Raw genomic sequence first — 18,950 nt, forward strand, 5'->3', positions numbered from 1 at the left:
TGTAAAAAAAGCCATGCCTCTGTGCATGCCTCCTCCTACTATCACCTGTGCCCAATCATGCACTGTGCATGTGCCATCAGTGTGCGTTAACGGAGGTGCCATTGAGTTATTATTATGAGGCGTTCAAAGCCTGCTCAAGAAAAATTACTATTGGGTGAAGGTAAATTAAAACATTAGCATGATGTGTTCAAATGTAATCTCGTAAAAGTTTTTGGTGAGAAACTTGAATAAATCCAGTTGTTTGAAGGAGATGTTTTCACATCAATATAAAATAGATATTAGAGAGAGAATTATGACCTGTTTGACTTCCTAACAACTTTCCAAGATCGTTTTTAATCAAAGCAAATATTTAACCATTTATAATCATTTGAATTGTGTGTTTTTATGCAAACAACCACTATAGATGACAATAACAAAGTACAGTACAGTACTGTGTACAGTACCCTCCCTCCACGGTTTAATTCGAACACTGCAATTTATCGTGCATATAATGTTTTTTGTGTAAAATATATCGAACATTGAATGACAGCAGATCAAAAATGTTATTCCTTCATTTAGCGCAGAGATTTCAAAAGTGTCAGATCAAAATTCTGAGTGGCAGATGAAAAAAAAAAAATACTTGTCTGCCACAGTGGTAGGAAGTGAGAAAAGTGAATTTCAGACCCTCGTCATAATGTTATGGCTGATTGGTGTATGTAATACAGATCCACAGATAATGGGGTTACTACTGTACGTGCTCTGTCTCCTCCTGATGGAGCTCTCAGTCAGTGCTGGTGCACTGCTCTCTTCTTCCTGCCCATTTTAGTCTCTCCCTGTCAGCTGTGTGGAATGTGCAACCCCCCCATCTGAGGGTCCAGTCTTCCAGAGACCAGCAGTGTCTCCAGTCTTCCAGAGACCAGCAGTGTCTCCAGTCTTCCAGAGACCAGCAGTGTCCCCAGTCTTCCAGAGACCAACAGTGTCTCCAGTCTTCCAGAGAGATCATTCCTCCTTCTTCTTCTTCGCTGCTGACTCGGTGAGTAAGGAGCCGTTTCCCTCTCGTTATAGCTATATATATACAGTTGTATCTGTGAGAGATTCCTCAGTGTTTATCCCCACATCTATTTTTATATGAGAACCCTCCCACTGCCTGCAGCTCGTACTGTTACACGGCCACAGTACTACAAGGCCTGCTGTGTCGTTTAATAGGAAAATAGGAAAGTTGTGTGTCGGTTATCAGCAAATCAATATTACATTCTGAATTTCTACAGTGAATAAAATATCATGATATATTAGTTTTGTGAAGGTTTTTGACTAAAAACTATGCAAGTTCTCATCATTTTAGACCATTTCTATTATTATTATAGATAACGCCTAAAGAGAAAACTTTCTATAGTTAAATAATTATTTTATTATTTACACACATCATAACCTTCGTCTTAACAGTTAATTCTTCTGGAAATGTTTGATCTGTAAAAATCACATTCTGTTAATCAAAAGAGAAATTCAGAAAACGTGTAAATAATGTTTCATTAATTATATTTGTAATGACAAACATGGCACAAATTATTTTACAAAAATTACAACTACACTCTTAGATATGACCATCTGTGAAAGGTTCCACCCAGAACTCCTTATGGTTCTACAGAGAACCCTTCTATAGCCTCGTTTCCACCGTAGGAACTTTCCCCTGAAACTAAGAACCTTTTGAGGATCTTATTGTGTTTCGACTGTCTCATTAAAAAAGAGAGAAAGAGAAGCGAGAGAGAGATTCGGGGTGATGTGAATGAGAGAAAGAAAAGTGATTTCTGATTGTTTCATGTTCTAAAGCACAAATGAATAATCATCAAACAGGAGACGGACGCTCTTAGTTTCATTTTTCACCGCTGCATTTCATTCATTACATCTAACGTGCAGCAGTAAATATCGTCAAAACCTAACGTTCATTTTTTTCCAGCGTGTTTTTCCAGCGTAACCAGGCGACACACTGACCTAAAGAATGAGTTTACTGCTGTGAGCACCACCAGCTCTCGTCACGTCATGTTGCATTTTCATACGTCTGCGGACTAATTGGTTTAATCTTCGCAGATTTTTAGACCGCAGTGGAAACGCAGACAACAGCGGGCTGAAGGAACTCACTGCTCTTCTGCCTGCCTTCACTGATACACTGCGCGCGTTCTCGCACGTACTCGCTCCACCTCTAGACATGCATGCGCGCACACTCCACACTGCATAAGAGTTAGTTTAGCTCTGAGAATATCTAGTGAATGTACAGTGGACGTTTGTGCAGAAATAAATGCTGCAGCTCCTCCAGACCAACAGAGGTTTTCCGTGTCTTGTGAAGTGACACGGAAGTGTCGTTGTCTCCCTGTTCTCTCTGGCTGCGGGCGGAGATGACAACGTTACTCGCTGCAGAGCCCCGCTGCCTCAGCCTGCGCTGAAGCAGGAAAAGCCAACACTAGGATCAGCATTGATTCATGGAGAGATCTTCGTCTGGTCAGCTAACATTACTGCCAAGCAGCTGAAATATAGAGTGATATTGTGATTTTGGCTGACGTGTGTCGCCTCACTGTTTTGAGCGATGCTCGTTCAGGCATATTTAGAGCGAGCAAGCGTGAGCCCGACGCTGTCTTTCGTTGACTTAACGCCCACAGGTGTCGCTGTTAACAAGCATTTCTGAAAGTTATAAATAGTCCCTTTAAGTCACATTAAATAGGAAACTTTGGGCTCAAAGGAAGATCATATTTGATAAGATTGTTTGCTAACAGAGACACTAATGCAGCCTAATAAAAGGTATTTTCAAAAAGAGCATGTTACCTAGACGCTCTGGACAATCCCCCAGCCTCTGCTAACATGTTCTCTGATTTCAAGGTGACCCTGCAGCAGGATGTCTTCTACCCCAGAGCTGCCCACCCTCCTCTTCACCGCTCTGCCCTCCTTCCCCTCGGCAACGCCAGGATTCCCGACCGTGGAGCTCAACGCCACCTCCTGTACGGAGTGGGAGCAGACCCACCACCTCCTCTTCCACATGGGGAGCCTGTCGCTGCTGCTGGGTCTGGTCATCCCCACCACGCTGGGCCTGCACATGATCCTGCTGCGCCTCCTCCTGATGACAGGTCTATCCACACATTCCTGTGTGATAATACTGTAGCTGGGAATATCGTCTAAATTTATCATAGCCTCGACACATCTTTTCTCTTATCACAAGTACCCAAAGTATTGGTGAATCATTACCACAAGCTTGTTGAGGATTTGCTAGTTAAAGGTACTATATGTAACAATTAACTTAGTTAATTAACGTAGTAAAATACGGTCTTGAGTGGATAACGTCAGCTAATTGATCCAGATTCTGGGGCTGATCGGGCTGGTAAATTGGCGAGCAATTGCCATTTGCAAATGACTTCATCAGCTAACGTTACTAAGCAGCCAATGTCAGAAGCAATGGCTAAACTTAGCTTGCTTGCTCGCTAACGTTATCCCTAAGAAAATACCGTCTGAGTGGATATGTTAGTTGGCTAGCTTGCCAAATTACTTCTCCAGCTAACATGCGTCGATTTTAGACATTAATAAAGAATGTAACAACACAAATCAAAGGTGTCAACTAACGATTTCTCTCTACTAGCTCAGGGGTCTGCAACCTGCTGCTCCGGAGCCATATGTGTCTCTTTAGCTCCTCTCCAGTGGCTCCATGTGGATTTTTTTTTTTTTTAATTAGTGGAAATGAATAACTGTTTTTTGTTTACATTTTCATTTTTATGTATCATTGTTGTGGGTCTATGGTACGACGGTACGATGGAGTATTAGGGTCACATTGAGGAAAAATAATAAATCTGAGATTTAAAGAATAAAGTCACAAGTTTAAGAGAATAAAGTCATAATATTAAAAAGTAATAATTTTACGTGTTATTTAGTTTTTTCTCGTAAAGTTATGACTTTATTCTCTTGATATTACGACTTTTTCTCGTAATATTACGACTTTATTCTCGTAAAGTTATGACTTTATTCCCGAAATTTCAGATTTTTGAATGTGGCCCTAATACTCCATAGAACATTTGCACTTGGGCCCTCACTGCATTAGACTTATATACTATATACTTAGACTATAAACTGTGTTACCTTCACACTGGCATTGGTTGCTTCCTAACTTTGCCGATAAAGTAATTTGTAAACAGCAAGCTAGTTAGCATCATGGAGCCAAAGGTCCAAATAAAGATAGTAACGTTATTCTAAATATGATATATGATTGTAATGTCACTGTTTGCACGAGCAACAGTATACTGACTGCAGTTCACTAAACGGCCACAGGGGGTTTCTGAAAGTTCCACGTTAGCACCTTTAACATTTTGAAGATTAGATTTTTTTGAAGCTGTTCCTGTACAAAGAGGGATGTGTTAAACAGACCGGAGGCCCTAAAAGGCTCTGACAAAGGCAGAGAAAGGAAGGAGAGAACGGCGGATGGAAAAAGCCCTTCAGGCATGTTTATCTTCTGCTAGTAAGGAGAGTGGAAACAGAAAGCAGCCGGATTTATGGGACATTTTGACGTTTCATTTATTTACATTGCATTTTAGCACAAGCTAGTCTCAGAGGGGTTTACAGAGAAAAAGAAACCGATTCATAAACAGAGCTACACTAGTTTAATCTTGTAAAGTCATTTTAAAAACATCCTCGAACCTGCAAAAGAGCAGCTCATGTACAGTTGTACATGAGCTGCTCTTTTGCAGGTTTGAGTTGCTATGGCGACAACTCCAGATAAACTTTAAGCCAATCTGAAAAATTGGGAACTCCAGATTAGTGGGACTGCTATAGAAATATGTTATGTTACATTTTAGTGTTTTTATGCATACCATCTTGTTTGTGTAACATGCTATTTGATTTTATTATTTTATTTTAGTCAGTGCTCCATGTTGATTGGATCTTTATTTTTTTTTGGTTTTGGTTATTGATGTTTTTAATTCATTCGGACGAGCGAGCAGTAATAATCCATAGCAGCTACACATGATGTTGTCTTTAGGAATAGATATTAAACTAAACTTGGAGTGTTCAACTTTGAATTTAGACTTTTGAAGTGTTAACATTGCGTGTCTGGACATATCTTCATCTTTGTTATGTGTCTTTAACCCTGACAGGATGTGGTCTCTTCATCCTCTGGGCGACTCTGTACAGGTGCAACCTGGATGTGATGGTTTGGAACGTGGTATTTCTGGTGGTCAACTTCATGCACTTGTTCTTCCTCGTGTACAAGCGCAGGCCGGTGAGTTCTTACGTCATCATGCCCTCATGCACATTCTAGCAGTCGCTTTACATTCAGGTCGTTTTGAGTGGTTCACGGCACCAGGCATTGGGGCAGGGGTCAGCGACCTGCGGCTCCGGAGCCACATGCGACTCTTTAGCTCCTCTCCAGTGGCTCCCTGTGGATTTTTAAAAATGGAAATGGATAACTGTTTTCTGTTTACATTTTAATTTTTATGTATCATTGTTGTAGGTCTATGGTACGACGGTACGACGGAGTATTAGGGCCACATTGAGGAAAAAAAATAAATCTGAGATTTCGAGAATCAAGTCATAGGTATACAAGAAAAGAAGGTCGTAGTATTATGAGAATAAAGTCATAATATTATAAAGTAGTAATTTTACATGCCATTTTCTTTTTTTCTCGTAAAATTATTACTTTATTCTCGCAATATTACGACTTTATTTTTCGTTAAGTTATGACTTTATTCTGTAAATCTCCGATTTTTTTCCCCTCAATGTGGCCCTAATACTCCATAGTACATTTGCACTTTGGCCCTGACTGCATTAGACTTATATACTATATACTTAGACTATAAACTGTGTTAGAGTCAATGCCTAACCTCAACCAGCTACGCCGGGCAGGTCTTGGCAAGAAAAGCAGCGGGATTCACAATTAAATAAATGTATGAATACAATCCTTTCTCTGACTCTTTGACTCTTGACCCAACCATTACTGAGGTTTACTTTATATGTTAGATTCTCATTAGAAAGATGAGTTAAAGCTGCGGCTCTGCTCTGCCAGATTAAGATCGACAGGGAGCTGCGGTCGGTCTACAAGCGGATGTTCGAGCCCCTCCATGTGAAGGAAGCTCTGTTTCAGAGGCTCACGGGACAGTTCTGCACCATCCAGACGGTGAAGAAAGGCCAGGCCTACGCTGCAGAGGACAAGACCTCCGTGGACGAACGCCTCAGCATTCTCCTCAAAGGAAAGTATGTGTTGTTTGTTCTGTCATCACCACCCTCTGTATGATGGATATGTCTCAGTGATTGATTCATATTGTAGAAATTGTTCGCTGTCCGTCTGTTAATAATTGTTTGAAACAGAGATTTTTGAGTCATTCTGAGGACTTAAGCTAGATATCTATCAGAGGAACTGGGACTTCCTCCTTTGGCTTCTTCACCAATCAACACGAGTAGCTGACACTTTTTAAACACAAAAAGATTTGGGGATTATAATCACTTAAATCAGACGTTCAGCGTTTTTTGTTTTTAAAATGAATCTGAGTTTTGACTTTGACATTTCTGTGTGACAGGATGAAGGTATCATACCGAAGCCATTTCCTCCACAACATCTACACTAATGCATTCATCGACTCTCCGGAGTTCAGGTCCACTGAGCTGCACAAAGGAGAGAAGTTCCAGGTAATAAGAAAATCAGATAGATAAAAGAAATAAACAACCCCCCCCCCCTGTGCCTTCATTGTTTAAAGGGACTGTTTGTAAGAATCAGAAATCGGTTGTAACAGCAACACTTGTGGCCGCAATGTGAGAACGAGCGCGGTGTGTGACTGAAGGCAGGCAGAGGAGCAGAGTACAGCAGAGACTCCGGTCCTGGAGACCAAAGCTACGGTCTCCCCCGCGTCCTCCGACCGCGGCCAACACCGTTTAACAGACGGGCTTCACTAGATACAACCAAGAGGTTTTGGTGCTTTACTGGAGTTTGTGTTGGAGTTTGAGTCTGAACAGCGTAGCCACACGCGAGCGCGCATGGAACACCGACCCGCAATGATTTATACGTGTAAGAAGTTACAAACAGTCCCTTTAAATAAATAGATCCTCACCTGCCTTGTCATCTCCACGTAGCCTTAATGAATAACAGGTCGGAGCTTTAACCTGCTGTGTTTGATGACAGGTGACCATCATGGCAGAGGAGAACTGTAAGTTCCTGTGTTGGTCTCGAGAGAGGCTCACCTACTTCCTGGAGTCAGACACTTTCCTCAATGAGGTGTTCAGGTACCTCATCGGCAAAGACATCACCAACAAACTGTACTCTCTGAATGACCCCACACTCAGTGACAAGGTGGGTCCAGTTCTGCTGTCAGAGTATCATGAAAATCTTTTCTTCTGGAAATATTAACACATCAACACCATCATGTATTCATTGTACTGATGATGGTGATGATGATGATGATGATGATGATGATGATGATGATGATGATGATGGTGGTGATGGTGGATGTGGATGTGTTCCAGGCGGTGAAGAAGATGGACCGTCAGCCCAGCCTGTGCTCTCAGCTGTCTATGATGCAGATGAGGAACAGCATGGCGAGCACCAGCGACACTGATGATGTCCTGAACCAGATCCTACAAAGAGGATCTGCTGGATCATCGATCCGTAAGTCACATGATCACTCGTGGTTACTGTAACCATGAGTTACCATGGTTACAGTAACCATGAGTTCCTTAACAGCAGACCAGAATTCCACTGGTTGATTTCCCTAATCTAAACCGTAACCTCAAAACAGAGAGTGAAGGCATCATGTGCATCAGGAGGAGACACAATGTAAAACCAAATATTTGAAATACTAAAAGCACCTGTAGCAAAGTGTTACTCTTTAAAATGCTTTTAGTCCTAAAGAGCAGCTTGATTTCTATCCATCCATCTATCCATCTATCAAATCTACTTATTTATTTATTTTTTTGTTTTAGAAAAATCCCCTGGCACCAAGACCTCCGCGAAGATGAAGCCCATAGAAGAAGGGATGGAGGATGACGTTTTCGAAGAATCTGCTCCCTCCAAGTCTCGCCGTATGCCCACTAAGGAAGTGTAGCCAGCAGGGGGAACATACACAAGATCAAATGCATATTATCCATATATCCATATAATGTACTGTCTGTTTCTGAGTCTGATGGATAAACCAGCAGGCCGAGAGACATTATCGGCCTGCTGGCAACAAATGTCAGTAGAGAAATGTCAAAGATCTGTTTGTGGTCATTTAGAAACTGTGTCTCTATTATATTCTGTAGTTTGTTCACCAGAGAGCACTGGCAAGTTTATTTTTTGCACTGTAAAATGTTCACATCTTGGTCACAATTTTTACTTCCTGATATATTTTCACCTCACAAAGTTGTTATGATGACACCATGGGCAAAAAGATGCTGAAGCTGTGTGAAGCTGAGGGGAAACTGCAGGTTGGGATCATTTCCTGTGGGTTCATCATAAAGACTGACACTGATCACATTACATTTAGTAATTTGATCTATTGGTAATATACAAATATTAATAATAATATATATATAGTGCAGCTTTATTATTATGTTTTTGATGATATATATATATAGACACAAACATTTTCCTGTTTTAGCCACAAGCTCATAAGTGTCACAACAGAAACTTTGTTGAAGACTTTCTTTGGAAAAATATATTTTATTTAACAATGTACTTAAATTGTTTGAAACAGAAAGCAGTGCACGGAGGATAAGAATACATTTAGAGTGAAATGTCTGTATACTGTATGTTAAAGCTTTGGATTCAGTTATTATTGTAACTTCACTGTTGTAACCCATTAATAATATTATTGGTATTTCTGTTTTTTAATTACAAATGAATTACCGATTATCCAATGATACCCAGACCCTTTGTCAGAAACTTTAGTGTAGTATTCTTTATTATAGCATACCAGACAAACAAAACAACAGAACAAAACATACAACAAGACAAAAACCGAAATCTGAGATAAAATAATAATTAAAGTCTCGTTTCTTTCATGTCACAAAATTAGGTATGTTAAAAACTCACACGTTGCACAGTCTCAGTCGCAATCGGAAAATTAAAGTCATCATGTCAGTGCACCTGACGTTGTCTCACCACACACACATCCATGTTTCACACATTTCATATAATCGTGCAGCACATTTCCCCTTCCTGATGGATGTCCGAGGAGAGACAAAGTAAGTCATAGTTATGTCACACAGCCAAATCTCTTCACTGAAATCCCCTGCCCTCTGTTCAGGTTAAGTGAGATAATCTTCATCTAATCTAGCTATCGCTGCCTTTAATCTCTTAATCCAGTTTTTGCTAGACTATAGATTAGATAAAAAGCACTTTGGAAAGTAGATATCACCATACAACCCCAATAAACCCCAAAGAAAAGCCTGTATACCAGGTTCAACACCAAATAAATCTGTTGTATTTACCTCTGATCGCTGGTTACACTGTCGGCTACATGCTGCGTCTCCAGCTGGTAAAGAGATAACTGTTAGCTCTGTGGGCAGATATGCATCGTGCACCCCCGTAATAAAAGTAATAATAAAGAATTTCATCAATTAGGGTAACTCTCTTTCAGTACAAGACATTTTAGAAGTCCCCTTTGTGAAGTTAGCTCTTGTTATTCTGTAATAGTATATTCCAGAGTGTCTCCAGGACTCCTAACTTTGTGGGACATGGGAGATTTAATTTTCAGGTTTGAAATATGCCTTCTTTCATATTTGAATCCCTCTTTGCTCTTGAAAATGTAATACAATGAATATTTAAAAAAAATTCTCTATTTGTGTGCTGAGAGGCCCAAAGTAGCCTGGTTTAAACCTGGTTTATTATAACTTTTGTTCACTGTGATGTGGTGGTAAAAGGGCATTTATGGGAGCATATATTAAATAGTTCAGATAAAAAGGGACTTCTACAATTGATCTACATCCTGTGTAAATATAGCCTCCTCCTAAACTTCCTCCATACTCCTAAACATCTAACCTCTTCATCTTCACATTGTTTATATTCTCACAGATTCCTTCATCGTGAGCAGCTAGTTGCTCTTGGTCTTCAGCTCTGCCAGCTTGCTGGTGACAAAGTTCCACTTGAAGGACGTGTCCTCGCTCCCTCCTCCCAGCGAGACGTATTTGGAGAAGCTGTTGTTGCTGCTCCGTCCTCCTCCTCCTCCTTCACTCTCCTCTCCCTGAGGGATCTGCCCATCCTGGTTCTCCTCCCCTCCGGCCTCCGTCACCACTTCCTCACCTTGACCTGCTGCTGCTGCTGCCTCGTTCGCTGCAGCGGCAGCGGCTGCAGCCTCCGCCTGCTTCTTGGCAGCCCAGTTGGATGCAAAGCTATCCCAGAATGCTGCACGCTTAGCGGGTCGAGGAGGCTCCTCCGGCTTTATTGCAAGTGGACTGAGGATTCAGAGAAAGTAGAGGGGTTCATTTTAGGAGGGTGCTTCGGCCTGGAATTCACCGTTATCAACAAAATGTTACATTTTAGATTTTTATTCTAGTGCTCTACTCGTTAGTTATACTGGCTGATAGGAAGCAGATTGCAGTAGTTTAACGAACCAGCCCTATTTTACTGACACAAATTCCCGCCAAAGATGGTACAAGGTGCAAGAACGACATCCGCCCAGACAGAAAGAGGACAGATGATAACAAAAGAGAAAGATTTCCACTCACTGGTCGGGGACTGGCGGGCTCTCAGTCTCCTCTAGGAGCTGGTGTTCGTCGTCTTTGTTGAAGAGAGTCGATAGCCTGTTCCAGCTTTTAGTCCCGGCCCCCTGCATCTGGACACACAACCAACCACACACACGGGGTCAAAGGTCAAAGTCGGTTATACATGTAGGTGGTTTCAGACTCCACATTATTGACACGACACTGAAGATGTGGGATACATTGAACGTATGATTATATTATAAACTGGATTTGTCTTCTAGGAGTTCACATAAATATGTTTCTTGAATATAAAACGTCCCAGACAATGTTCTCATACTTTCTTGGCCAGCTGGGAGACGGCGTTGGGTCCCTCATCCTCCTGCACGGGACTCACATCGTTCTCCACCTCTGTGACCTGAAACAGCAGAAAAAATAAAAGACTGAGTGGATGTAACACACCACACCTGTCCGCACAGCAACGTCCGGATGTCAGTATACAGATGCAAAGGATTTGTGCACATTAGTCGCCATCTAGTGCATATAGTGGATACTACAACCTGTAGAAAACCAAGAACAAGGCTGTGAATAGTTTGAATAATCCTTTTTGCTTAGGAAGGTTCCTAACGGATTGAAATGACCCGGAAGTATCTCAGTAGCATTCAAGACAAGAGCTTTTCGAGTTCACCAAATGTTAAGGAAAGGAGCTTCAATGCTTCCTTCATTATCTCCTTTAGCAGAGGATACACTGGAGCATCCTTTACCAAAGGAAAAGAGAGAATAACATACCACAATTCTTTGCAGCCGCAGCATTTAAAGCGACGCACCATTATAGTGAGCTTATAGTGAAAGAGCGGTTGGATTCTCTTAATACCGCGGTTGTCTTTTCCTGAGTCCTTTTGAACTCTCCTTCTCATCGTTCCTTGACCTCATGACGTTTTCCATCGAGGTCAAGGAGTGTTTAGGAAAAGATGTTCATTTTTTGACTTTTCGAACACAACCCAAGACTTGAAAGCGCAAGAATATAGAAGATAGAAACTGCTGGAGCCTGGCAGCTTTGGATATTGTTTGATTGTTTTTATATAGTATTTCCAACATCTGTGTATGTTTTGACATGAGGCCATAGTGATACACACACTTTAGTTGTCTCCTATTTCACAAGTGCGCGTGGAGCAATGTTGACTCAAATAGCAGCTCTGCACATCCCTCCCAATGGAAACTATCTCTCCAAACACACACACACAGATGCACCGGTATCACCAGAGACCACAGTTTGAAGCTGTTCCCCCCCCCCCCCCCCCCACCGGTGTCGGTGGAATGCCAACTAATCCGTTTGTCCAGCTCCCGTGCAGGATTGAGTTTCTGAGTCCTCCAGAGATCTGGGTCAATGCAACGCTGTGTCTGTTTCCGTTATTACCAAACCCCGGATGGAGTACAGGTGTTGCTATGAAAACCAGCGGTGGAAGAAGTCGTCAAGAAACTGAAGTACAAGTACAATAATGTAAAATACTCCATGACAAGTAAAAGTCAATATTGCTTTCAAATACTTGAGAAAAATTACTGTAACTTACAGTAGTAGCTGGTGGAGGTGGAGCTAGTTTTAATGCTTTTATAGACAGTTTGGTAATTTAATCTAACCTAAAATAAATCTGGGGCATCGCAAAATGATTGACGGTGCAGGAAAGAAGAATAAAACAATGTTCTGCAACACAGATGTGTATTAATTTATTGTAGTTTTCTCTAATTTTTCTCTTTTTTTTGGGGTGAAATATTGGAAACTTTTACCTCTTTCAGCCTCGAAGAACAAGAATTCAAATTCAAAGAGGAAATGTCTGTACGGGGTCACCAGCCAAAAAGATTGGGAATCACTGATCATGATAAAATCAATGCACAATATAAGGTACAATATTTTCCCTCTGATATGTAGTGGGGCAGAAGTATCATAAGAAGAAGCATAATGGAATCTCAAAATTGTACTTAGTATAGTTAACTTGATGGAATGTGATACACTGATTACATGCCTTGTAATGTCGCCTTGATGTTCAGTTACAAGTTATTGGGGCTGTGAATATATACTTTGCTACTGGATTTCATCTTTGACACTGGAAACAAAAGATCTGCATGTCAATATTGACAATTTAATCAGTTAACAGTCCTGTCAATATACACAAGAGGAAGTATCGTGTGTAGGCCGAACTTCTGCCTCAAAGTTCCCTTCATATGCGCTGAAAACAAAAACAGCCTGTCGAGCTCATTTGACTCTGTGATGAATAAAAAATGATCAGCAAACAAAACCTGGTGACTTTCTGACTTCTATTCCAACAACCACGTCGACGTTTCTGACACTTTCATATATAAAACAGTAAGATGGAGTTACCTCTTCAGGAGTGGCCTCCTCATATTCAGGGTTGATGGTCTTCAGCACTTTGCTCTTATAAACTTTCCACATTGGATTCATACTTGCACAAATAGATACTCAACACTCAGGCAGGCGCGAGAGCTGTGAAGACCTCTATATGCCTCTGTGGTCCACCCTCCACCAAGCCTCCCGCTTCCAGCTTCAGCTCGTCTCAGTTAGGGCTTCAACTGGCTTGACCTCTTTCCATGCGTAAAAACGTTCTGAGTGGCTCAGTACGGTGCAGAGAGAACCAGTTCAGCACCGAGGCCCGCGCTGTTTCATAGCATTTCCTCCTGCTCAGATTGTGTCCCGTCTCGTCAGGTAAAACCAGAGTTGACAGCTGCTTTTTTTTCGTCTCCAACAGAGTGTCTGAACAGGTAAAGCTAGGAAGCTGTGCTGTTCGTGCATGAGCCCACGCAGGTGTACACACACACACACACACACACACACACACACACACTAAATTCAGCGTCACGGTTCAGAATCCCTGCCTTGGTTACCTGGAAACAGGTGTGGATTTCCTCATGCATATTTCAGAGGGTCTCTTTCCCAGAGCCAGAGGTCCATTGTCAGCTAGTGTTGGTAGACTGGCTCCTGTAACCCACATGCACACACACACACACACACACACACACACACACACGCACATTATCGATATGTTTATGCTCAGATGGAATCTGGATGATTTGTTTTATTCTGCAGCAGCTCACTGCATCCTAAGAAAAGTCCGTAAAAATACGGGTCAATGTACCGCGTTAATATGAAGGAATTATCTGTATGGATTTTTCACAGGAGTTTTACCTGTATTTTTAAATATGCATTGCATTGTGGGAACAAGAACCTCCGCTATAGCGCGAAAGTTGGAAGAGGCAGAGACCATCACCCACGGCAAAGTTTGGTTCAAATTTCGAATTTGGAGAAACTTTTCTCTCATTTCTGTGGTAAAAATCTACAATTAATGTCGAACCAAAATGATTTATTGTCAGGACTTGACGTTAGCTCAGTGTGGTTTTAGTTAGAAAGCTGTTTTGTTGTTTAGTTCAGCTGTTGTCGACCGTTAACGTTACCAGATACACAGGAATATTTTGAGACTAAAGCAAGTTTGGTATTGTAATTTACGTTTTACCAATGTTTATATTTTAGACTCCAGTGGACGTCAGGTAGAATTAGCCGCAGAGTTTTAGCCTCAGGCGGTCTGCAGAGACCGATAGGTAACGTACAAATGCTAGCGTTAGTGTCTGTTTTCCCTCCAGAATGTAAAGGTTAGGTCTGCTATTTGGCTCGGTACGGAGGATATACTGTAAATTTACAGAATTTTCTGTTTTAGGATTAACAGAAGTGTCCGTGAATGGTACGGAGGACGTCCTGTAAATCCACAGAAATTTCCATTTTAGGGTTGAAGAAAACGTCCGTAAACTCATAGTGGAGTATGTTCTGGTCATTTTCTGCTACGACATTATCTGTTTTTCTACAGATTTTTTTCTTAGAGTGTGCATCAAGCACGTTTTCTCATAACTGAAGATAAAACCCTCCTTATACCAATTAGCAGTTTCCATCAAAGTTGGCCTGAACTAACGTACCTCAGCAGACAATCTTTTTACAAACATGCATTAATTACTTGTAGTTTGATCTGTAACTCTCTATGAATTCACTCTATTCACACACACACACACACACGTTCATCTGCAGTTTATTTATAGAAACAGTTTATATCATGTCACCATACAACCACCCCACTACCTGTTACCTGGCCACTTCCTTCCCAAGTCCTTCCTCCTCCTCTGCTCTGATTGGTCGCTGCAGCACGTCAGTCGAACACCAATCAGTTTCAGGTACACTGCAAAGGTTTTTTTTTTGTGTGACTGGTTGCTTGGCAACCTGAGAAGGCCGGCGAGCGTCGTGTAGATAAAGAGAGATGTATAAAGTTTTGATGACTGATAGATAAGGTTTCACTAGCCACCCACAACAACACAGCTGAGTACAGAAACACAGTTTTTGCTTAAATTCACAGACTGAATTTAATGTCAACTATGATTAAGAACTAATTATCTCTTTTATTGGAGCAATGATTAAAGTATTACAAAAAACTCTATATTGACTTTAATAATGAATCACTTGCTATAGATTTATGTAACACTAACCAGCCTTGATGATAATCTTGATTAATCAGAGACGTCTGATCCAACTCGTCCTATATGGCTCTCCTGTTCCTGCAGGTTTGATACCACACAGTTGGACAGTAATGAATCTGTAAGGTCGGGCAGAGCCATAAGATCAACATGAATTATGAATGCAGTTCTATGCACGCGGACTGATGGATGTCTGTTATTTGAAGAGCAGCCAGTTTGGTTGTGGCCGGAGCAGCTCACGTTTCAGAGTGGAAAAGACACACCCAAGTATTTACCCCGAGTTAACACACCACCACACCGAGGCAGAGGATTGTTACGGAGGCAGTGCAGCTTCTTTAATCACACACATACTGTATGTCTTGTTATAAATACAAAAGGGATTATATAACACAACTGTTAAATAACAGAAGATGTAAATCAGTGAGGATTTTATCACTAAAATGAGCACTTAGAAGGTCACATAATAGAATTAAAGGTCCCATATCGTGCTCATTTTCAGGTTCATACTTGTATTTTGTGTTTCTGATAGAACATGTTTACATGCTGTAATGTTAAAAAAAAACTTTATTTTCCTCGTACTGTCTGCCTGAATATACCTGTATTCACCCCTCTGTCTGAAACGCTCCGTTTTAGGGCATTTCAACGGCGTTGCTAGGCAACAATTTGGGTCCATGTTTACTTCCTGTCAGCTGATGTCATTCACATACACTGCAACAGGAGATAAACTGGGACACATTTAGAATGTTTACGTTTCAAACCGTGTAATGGTCTACAGTATATATTGTATAATTGTGACATCACAAATGGACAGAAATCCTGACGGCTTGTTTCAAACGCACAATTTCTGAATACGGGCTGTGTGTGTTTCTCCGTATATTGAGCGTTTTGAAAGTTTAACAGTATTTATATAACACTTAAACCTGCTTTATAATATAAAAGACATGAAAATCTCACTTTTTACAATATGGGACCTTTAAAGAGTAGAACTACTACATTGGAGAAAGAGACGAATATTCTGTTTAATGAAAATATTTTGTCACTTTTTTTCACTTCATACTCATAAATTAATTAAAGGCTGAAATGTTGTTCTGGGTTGTGATGGACACACCTTGCTCAGATTTGATTTGATTATTTACGTAGGTATTTAATACATGTTTGAAATAAATAATTAATAAAAATAAAGTGAAACGAAATGGTTGTCACTGTCCACTAATATTAAAATGAATCCCAATTAGTGTATGAAAATAATATGCAAGAGAAGCATATAGTTTGTTATTATGAACGGCCGAATGGTGCGTTGCTTTAAATGCTGCAAGGAATTGTGGGATGTTATTCTCTCTTTTCCTTTGTAAAGGATGCTCCAGTGTTTCCTCTGCTAAAGGAGATGATAAAGGAAGCATTGAAGCTCCTTTCCTTAACATTTGGTGAATTCAAAAAGCTCTTATCACGGCTGCTACTGAGATACTTCCGGGTCATTTAACTCCGTTAGGAACCTTCCTGAGAGAAAAGGACTATTGGACTGCAGCCCAGGGCTCTGGCCCACCTAAATGGAACAGGGCCATAACTAAGATTATTAACTACACCTGTGTTTATCCTGCAATGGAAGTCTGTGTGAAAGCGCCTATAGACTGTGTGTGTTACAGTGTGTCTTGTTGTAACTGGTTAGTCAACGGCTCCACCCTGTGGTTCAATCCGGTATGTCAGTGTCAGCGTGCTGCTGCAGGAATGAATCCTGAATTTTTTGTTTGTGATGTTTTTTTGGGAGATACAGATTCTGGCCCAGGCCCAGTTCTGATAGGCACGGCCCGCCACTTTGGTTAATGTTGATAAGGTTCTGTTGATAATCAATGATTATCAATGATTATCAATGATTATCAACATAATTGATGATCATCAACACATGTTTTTTCCACGTTTCATTTCAATTTAGAATGAAAATAAACGTGCTTAAAAAGGACTTTTTAGTTGCCAGACATAAATAAATCCATTACAGTAAACATTACATTTGTTTTATTTCTTTGTCAAACTGAAGCTAAGTTACAAGTGGGAACAATTTTGAAATGTTTTGAAAACATTCCTTGGTACAGTGAGGGATACAGATGTTCACTGTGAGTTACTGTACATGTTTCACATTTCTGCCAGTGCTTGTTGTACTGGACTGAAACTGGGAAGCTTTGATTCTCACTGAAAATTCAACTATTCTACTTCCACATTCAGATCTCATCATTTTCAAGTTCAGTTCTTGCAATTCAGTTTTTAGTAAACGGAAATATGTTTTCTCATTTCTGCTATTTTCATTTAATACTCAAGTACTGCATCACGGCGTGGTACACTGGGAGCTCGGCTGCAGACAAGAGGGCTCTGCAGAGGGTCATAGACACGGCCCAGAGGATTATTGGCTGCCCTCTGCCCTCTCTGGAAGAGATCTCCAGCTCCCGCTGCCTCAGTAGGTCCACAACTATCCTCAGGGACTCCTCCCACCCAGCTCATCACCTGTTTGACCTGCTGCCCTCTGGCCGGCGCTACAGGTCAATGAAAGCCCGCACCAGACTCGCAAACAGTTTCTTTCCCCGGGCCATACGGACACTGAACAAACAATAAATCTGTGCAATATTAATACACTGAATGTGAAATACATTTGTCTGTGCAATATATCCTTTGATGCAATATACACCTCAAGTGCAACTACCTTTGTTTACATTTTATTTCTTACATCTCCTCTATAAGTGCAATTACCTCCGTTTACATTACATCTATTTTATCTTATTCCTCAAGTGTAATACCTCTGTTTATATTTATTTATTACATCTGCTCTACCTGTTTGCTTTATTACTGTTTTACCTGTTACATGTTTTACCTGCATCGTTTAGTCTTGTCAAGTATCTGTTTTAAAGCACTGACCAGAAGTGGCAAACTGTGAATCTCGTTGTATTTAATACGATGACAATAAAGCTTTCTCTCTTCTATTTAATCCAGTGAACAAACTATCAAAACGTACATGGATGTACACATATAACGTCTGCACTATACCCATAATGCTAGGCAAATAACTGTAAAGATGGTTTGTGGTAAGTTTATTGGGAATTTTGTGGTATTTAACTGTAAAGAAAAATTACAGCATGAGGCTAACAGTGTTCCTTTCCACCGTTAATATGAACCGAAGTCCATGCTAATGTCCTTGGGAGTTCATATCGGTCCATATGTGCATGTGCATCATGTGCATGTGATACATCCTTTTTTTTGATGTTGTGTTATTAGCCCGTTGACTTCCTGTTTGACCTCTAGGGGGTGACAGAGAAACAGTGTTGTGCTTCGGAGATGTGGAACAGAATGTACAGGACACAGAGTGCATGTATATGTTTACCATATACATGCCTACATACCACATGCCACATGCTACATGCCTGTTCAAAGTCACCTTAGAGATTAACAACCGCTGAACCTCCTCAGCGTTATCTCTCAAACTATAATTAGGTCATTTCAATGGTTAAAGCACGTGAGCGCCGTGCTGGAGGGAGATCCTTCCCAACAGGAATAATGAAGATTTTTGGTTGAGTGGAAACTAATCCTCGTGGACAAAAAGGGAAAAAGGCTGATCAAATAAATTCAACCTCTTTTGTACGAGCACAGCGGGGAGCACTACGTGGTGGGATGTGGATGGAGATGGAGATGGAGGGGAGAGGGTGGTAGTTTTTACTGACCTCTCACATGGCAGACAGGTTGTCCGATCAATGGAATCCATTATCCAGGAATGTAACCAGAAGAGTGTCATTAGATAAACCCATTGTTGCACGAGTGTTAAAGGGACT

General features: G+C 40.9%; 2 protein-coding genes across 3 annotated transcripts; one reads left to right on the forward strand and one right to left on the reverse strand.

Moving 5' to 3' along the window:
• Positions 1 to 840: 840 nt before the first annotated feature.
• bves (blood vessel epicardial substance) lies at positions 841 to 8,295 on the forward strand. The gene is made up of 8 exons (XM_037784558.1): positions 841 to 1,012; positions 2,848 to 3,092; positions 5,103 to 5,227; positions 6,011 to 6,198; positions 6,522 to 6,630; positions 7,121 to 7,288; positions 7,462 to 7,603; positions 7,918 to 8,295. Exons 2-8 carry the CDS (start codon positions 2,864 to 2,866, stop codon positions 8,037 to 8,039), a joined length of 1,083 nt encoding a protein of 360 aa, XP_037640486.1. The 5' UTR covers positions 841 to 1,012; positions 2,848 to 2,863; the 3' UTR covers positions 8,040 to 8,295.
• Positions 8,296 to 8,899: 604 nt separating this feature from the next.
• LOC119496902 (uncharacterized protein C1orf232) lies at positions 8,900 to 13,610 on the reverse strand. Of its 2 annotated transcripts, none has more exons than XM_037784563.1 (4): positions 13,513 to 13,610; positions 10,955 to 11,032; positions 10,642 to 10,748; positions 8,900 to 10,368 (listed from the first exon to the last, which is right to left on the reverse strand). In XM_037784563.1, the coding sequence occupies exons 1-4, from the start codon at positions 13,540 to 13,542 to the stop codon at positions 10,008 to 10,010; spliced, it is 576 nt and encodes a 191-aa protein (XP_037640491.1). In that variant the 5' UTR covers positions 13,543 to 13,610; the 3' UTR covers positions 8,900 to 10,007. The 2 variants fall into 2 exon arrangements, with proteins under 2 accessions (XP_037640491.1, XP_037640490.1); XM_037784562.1 differs by lacking the exon at positions 13,513 to 13,610 and adding an exon at positions 12,992 to 13,505.
• Between the last annotated feature and the right edge of the window lie 5,340 nt (positions 13,611 to 18,950).

Source organism: Sebastes umbrosus, chromosome 11 (genome assembly GCF_015220745.1).
Source record: "Sebastes umbrosus isolate fSebUmb1 chromosome 11, fSebUmb1.pri, whole genome shotgun sequence".
NCBI lineage: Eukaryota > Metazoa > Chordata > Actinopteri > Perciformes > Sebastidae > Sebastes > Sebastes umbrosus.

Bases quoted from the DNA above. Each gene is read 5' to 3' on its own strand.
- LOC119496902 (XM_037784562.1), bottom strand. From the start codon at position 13,072: ATGAATCCAATGTGGAAAGTTTATAAGAGCAAAGTGCTGAAGACCATC. The intron at 11,033-12,991 runs GTAACTCCATCT...CTGCTGTTTCAG, and splicing joins AGGAGGCCACTCCTGAAGAG to GTCACAGAGGTGGAGAACGA. The intron at 10,749-10,954 runs GTATGAGAACAT...TTGTGTGTCCAG, and splicing joins TCTCCCAGCTGGCCAAGAAA to ATGCAGGGGGCCGGGACTAA.
- bves (XM_037784558.1), top strand. From the start codon at position 2,864: ATGTCTTCTACCCCAGAGCTGCCCACCCTCCTCTTCACCGCTCTGCCC. The intron at 3,093-5,102 runs GTCTATCCACAC...TAACCCTGACAG, and splicing joins GCGCCTCCTCCTGATGACAG to GATGTGGTCTCTTCATCCTC. The intron at 7,604-7,917 runs GTAAGTCACATG...TTTTTGTTTTAG, and splicing joins ATCTGCTGGATCATCGATCC to AAAAATCCCCTGGCACCAAG.